The following is a 6,000-nucleotide window of genomic DNA, read 5'->3' on the forward strand; positions in this document are numbered from 1 at the left end:
CTGACATTACAAACGTATGAGAAAGACGTGTTTTAAGTAGCTTCGATATTATTAAATATGACGATAATCAGCGATCTGCCTAAATCCATCATGAGCTACATGACAATACTGTGATTGGGTCACATTTACATCAGAAAGAAGCCTGGACCTGAAAACATAGATTCTCGGTATACACTACAGTTCCCAGGGCCTTAATACAGGCTTAATAGTGTTGTGCGAGTTATCTGCATCCCTTAACCGGACAGTGGGATCGTCTTAAGTACCACAAGACGCCTGTCTCTTTTGCTTCCTGATAGTTTGCATATAAGCAGGAGCCCAACCGTTTCCTGAATTACTTAATAAGTTTTCATTGGCGTTCCCTGGTGTTAACGAGCCATATACGTGTACACTGCCTCTGTCTCTGTCATGTCTCTGTTCATTGTCGCTCAGCAATCGGCATATAATTTGTTTTCCCGGTATCCGTATATTGATAGACGGATGCTACAGCTGGTCTTGGCGAGCCTGTTTATATTTTAATATATTTACTGAGGTTAACGATTCCGAATGTTTTATGACCAATTAGTTAATTTTATCTTATCGACAACCAAATAACTACGCGAGAATTTTTTTATAGTTCTCATTAGAACGTATTTTTTATCGTATGCGATATGAAGCTACAGTATATACAGACTGTATATATTCAATGCTCGTTAAAACGTTGTCACCACTCTGTCTTCTATCATTTCAGCTCATATTTTTGTTTTATCGATGTATTTGAATTAGAATTAAGATATTAATAGCATTCTCTATGTTATTTTTCTATAATTTTTCTAACCGCTGATTTTATCAACTCTTCAAATTTTGGGCTTCAAACATTAGAAACAGGGCATGAAGTCCGTGTTAGAATTCTGAGACAATGCCACTATGAATTAGAATCCAGAGTTGACATGCCAATTTATGTACTTCATAAAACATTATTTACAGCCGTTATAATGGATATGCAGAAAAAAACAAAGTCGTATCTTTTTTAAAACATAAAACACTTATTATTATAGCTTCATTAATTTTTTATTTTTGCTGTTCCGCAACTGCATATATTACACGACAATAAACGAACACATGTTGTTCATTATGTACGCATACAACAGACGCACTGAAGTGAATCACATACTTAGGTTATGGTTATGTTAATTAAGTATACGAACTGTTACAGGTACTTACAGCTCAGAAATAGCAATCTTAACACTGTACGTTGTACAATGGCAAACCATATAGAGAGACGTCAAACATCAATTGGTTTAGTGTTTCAATGTATCGTGTAGAAGTGTGCGTAATTAAAAGTAAGTAGTTGACCCACTTCAGTTTTAAAACATTATCATGCCTTCGTCAGGATATAATTACAGATCCTTTTATTACATTTATTGAAAAGAGATTAAAGTCCCAGCTTAGATATATTCCGTCGGTTAATGACATACATGTGTAGTAGGTACATAATTTAGCGACCAATAGGCGCCGGTAAAATGTCATTGTCTTTTTGACGTGAACAGTATACAATGTACATATCATCATGCCTACTAGTATCATTAGAATCAAGGGATATGATTATCTGTAAAGAGTTTTGTTTGGTTTTTAGGCACAGGATCATCATTGCCCTCGATAATTTATGTATATAATCTTAAAAACAAAATAGAGCATGATAATGTTGTTTTCCTGATATGTTTGTGCGCTGGTACCCTCTACTGCTTGTATATATATAAAGGTGTAGACAGTAGGTGGTTTACAAAAATCAAATTATACGATAGATCTTTGAAAGCAGTGATTCTGTTATCTATCTTTGTTCTATGAGAAACGAATGAGCGTACCGCTACCACACGATATTAGCGAACATTGTTAGTCAATATATATTGGTAATTGAATGATGACTTTAAGCCGGTGTCTGTTTATTATCACAAATCACTGATTTTGTTTTAAAATAATAAGCTGAATCAATGATATCATAATTATCACGATATCACTGGATAATCTAAAGGTTGGAATGTTATATAGGAATAAATGTTATGTACATGTGTGGTGAACACGTTTAAAGAGGCTTGCCCGCAGAGAGATCAGAAAAATTGGCTAATAGAAAAAGATTTTTTACGCATGACAGATTGTTGGAATTGTTGAGTTTTTCATTTTATTTTCCTTATAAAACGCTGAAAAGTGATATTAAAACCTCATTTTTTAAATATTATTTATTTAATCGCAACCCGCAATAAGTCCCGGCTATATAGTGGAGTCTAATTTGATTGACACATCAAAGACACAAGCACGTGCACAGTGCCGCACAGTGATAACTTCAAAGGCAGCGGCGATTTACAAAGAAGATTTGCCGTTATATTCCATACATTTCCCTCTCAGGTTGAGTTTTAAAACGTCTTTTAAATACATACTTGTAATTGTTTTCAAGAAATAAAGTCGGAAAGCCTCTAATTTTGTCACATAGAAACGTGTACTGAAGTTTATTTAGTGATCGGAGATGTGCCGTTTACCGGTCCGTCTGCGGGTAAGCCTCTTTAATGTTTGTTTCTTACATGTCGGTAATGGTTTCCGTGTTTGTTTTATTATCAAACTGTATAATGTTATCAGTGTCTCGTTGTGTTCTTCCATTAAGGATTCTACCATAATCGGCGTCGTATCGACTACACACCTTGTCTTAAATACATCCTCATTCATGTGAACAGTAAAGCAAAGGACTTTGATATATGGATATTGGTGCAATATTTGTCTTCTTTGAAGTTTTATGGCAGTTGCCAACTGTCATTGCAGCTGCTCAACATTAGTTCAAAAGAACACGAGTGTGACCTTCGTGCGTGTGATGTATGTAGATGTATGATGACAACAGTACATTCATGCACAGGCGTCTGCTTCTGGTTAGTATTAATAGCAGAAAAAATATTAGCCATACTCTTACTATATCAACAAGGTGTAACACTCAAAAAACTGAGAGTAGGTGAGAACTTTTTGAAAAATTTACTTGCTATTCTTTTGTCGTATGATAATTATTTAAAGATGAGAAGATGGATCAAAGCGATCGTAATAGCCAACGATGCATCGACTGTGGAACGGAAGTTGTCTGTTTAATTTAGAGTGGTTTACAGGGGAACAATCTGATTGGTTGACAACAACTCTAAGTTGCAACAATGCTAGGTATAATAATCGCCCAATCAAGTCTACTTCTGTTCCACAGTCGATGCATCGTAGATCTTAAAGTGTTACGGCTTGTTGATATAGTATGAGGGTCAAGTATTTGTATCTATTATTACTACATTGTATAAGCAGACGCCTGTGGTCCATTTATCGTGAACAGTTCAGTCCCACTAATATACCAGGATGAAGGCAATTCCGTGTATGTTCGCCCTATTCATATTCACAAAACGACCGAAGGGTAAATGAAACCGTACTTCAAAAAAAAAAAAAAAAAAAAAAAGAATTATAAGGGACTAACATGTAAAATATGCGTGTATATACAGTAGAACAATGAATAACGTAATAAAGAGGTATTCCGAAAGATCAGCGAGTGTCTTCTTCTGCATCGACGACATCCGCCATGTAACTCGAACTGAGAACCAGAAAGCACAAAGATATGACTCCGCACACCGCTCGTTCACATCATTTGATGAGTTTAAGTGTTCTTCTAAGAATACAATGTATGTATTGTGTTGGACTTGATATTGTTGATTATCAGCACCAACCTATACATGTATGTACTATAGCTCTCTGATACACTCTTTGAACTTTTTCATCATAAAAAAGAAATCAAATATGAAAAATGATGAATAAATGAAAAACAATTTTCACTGGTTCATCCCGTTTATTTGAGACATTAAGTCTACTTAGAAACGTCATAAAATTCATTCACATCTAGTTGAAACAGAGGTCCACATATTTGAAACATTGAAAATATTATATTCATTAGCAAAAAGACCAGTTCATCTTCATTGATTTTTAATTATATAGTATATATACAAACACATTCTAGTGATCCAAAAACAAATTCATTATCTGTTTACTAAGACAGTACAAATTAAAAATGGGCAGGTGTTATCATAACGATAGTGAACGGACACCATTCATTTACCGAGACATTAAATGAAAGAAAGTTAACCGTTGAATGAAATCAGTTGCTTTTGGTCTTGCTTGAAACGCCATTATTGTTCCGCTGGCAACACAGATACCTCCATTTATTGAATAGTTTAGCTATTATGTAAATCGAAATGGTGAAGGACATTCCTATAGCTATTAGTATGTCCAAGAGATAATACTGATACCAGGGCATGTCAGTAGAGTACGAGTAGATGAACTTGTTACCGTACCGGACCACGTGATCTATCCAGTAGGACGCTCGCTGTAGCGGAGTTTCCGATCGACTGTGGAATATCTGTGACGCATTCCCTATGTTGTTTAAGTAGATTTCCTTTTTTGTTACTTCTGTTAAAGCTTTTTCGATTTCGCTGACGCCAAATGAGCAGAAATCTAGTACAACCCCGTACTCTTTTTGCCTCATACGTTCACAGTTGTAATATTGATCGGAAAATAACGGAAACCCTATCATAGGAACCCCGTGATACAAAGCCTCAAACTGACCATTGTTGCCACAGTGTGTCATGAACGCAACAGTCTTTGGATGACCTAAAAGATCGTTTTGTGGTATCCAGGGAGAAAACATTATATTACCATCAGTATATCCTGCCACGCCATGCTTAACGATAAAATTCAAGTCAGGGACGATTTTTAAATGCTTTAATAAAAGTATCAATTCTGTCAGGGGGAAAACCATTAAGTCCACTTCCAAATGATACTATTATTGTGCCATAATCGCTAGAATCCATGAATGCCTGAAACACATCTGATAAGGATTTAGATGGTTTGGTAGATATCCCTCCAACAAAAGCAACGTGGGGCAATGACGGTTTTGGATAGTCAATGAGAAAGTCAGTTTCCACTAAATGAAATGAAGCTTTCGACATAAGCTGAATGGCTGTTATTGGTTCCCTATCGTTTGTGTATTTGGCGATATTTGTAACCGACACTAAGTAACTTGGAGCTATCTCCATTACTACTGACGTTAGAACATTATATAGTCTTTCGCGGAAACTCATCTTGTCACTTAAAGCAAAGCGAAAATAAAAAGGAGTTGTTGCCGGTGAAAAGGGAATTCGCATTCTTACAGGATCATACAAAACTCCAAAATAAATATATGGAATAGAAAGTTTATAGGAAAAGGATGCAAAACATTCTGCCAGGGGCACATTGTCAACAATTGCCAATTTAAATTCCCTGTTTTTGAGTCGTTTGAAAAGACGCGTGTCGTTGTGAAACTTATCACACGTCATTACTATATTCCATTGTTCTGTTAGACTGGGTCTTTTACCTATTTTTCGTAAGTGACATATATCTTTAGCTAATCTAGTTTCCGCATCCTTAAAGTCAGCTTTGTCAAATACACTGGAAATAATGATATCGATAGCAGCGTTAGACTGGAGTTTCAAACTTGTAGCTATCATGGTTGATGTCACCACAGTTGCTTTGTAACCATAGGTCCGAGTCACGTGATTGACAACATCCAACAAGTTACGTGTATGGCTGAATGTTGGGAGCGCTAGAACCAGAATGTGTTCCGCGATAACTGGGTCCATAAGGACTACCAGCATGATACATGTCGTAAGAATATGAAGAAACAATGACCTGAAAAAGAAACACAAATATCTTATTGGATTTAATAGGATATTAGTGAACGCAGGCCTTTCTGCCTCTACATCCACATCAATATTTAAGTCAAAAGAAGCCAATAGATAAAACGCTGTACATCGTGCTTCAACTTAGTTTAAGATTATTGATACAAATATCAATCCGAGACATATGTTCAAAGTTCAAATGCATAATTGCATACCTAACCAAGAGAGCACGTGACGCTATTGTGTGTGTTTGATGGCATAAAGGGCATCTCCAAGTTCATATGTCGACTACCGGACATGTACA

At 36.0% G+C, this 6,000-nt stretch overlaps 1 protein-coding gene across 1 annotated transcript; it reads right to left on the reverse strand.

The window, feature by feature from the left end:
- Positions 1-3,844: 3,844 nt before the first annotated feature.
- On the reverse strand, positions 3,845-5,695 carry LOC117324291 (UDP-glucuronosyltransferase 2B19-like). The gene is given in 2 exon segments (XM_033880075.1): positions 3,845-4,742; positions 4,744-5,695. Coding segments are annotated over 2 exon segments (1,533 nt in total). The 5' UTR covers positions 5,673-5,695; the 3' UTR covers positions 3,845-4,138.
- Positions 5,696-6,000: the final 305 nt, after the last annotated feature.

This window comes from Pecten maximus, chromosome 3 (genome assembly GCF_902652985.1).
Source record: "Pecten maximus chromosome 3, xPecMax1.1, whole genome shotgun sequence".
Lineage (NCBI taxonomy): Eukaryota > Metazoa > Mollusca > Bivalvia > Pectinida > Pectinidae > Pecten > Pecten maximus.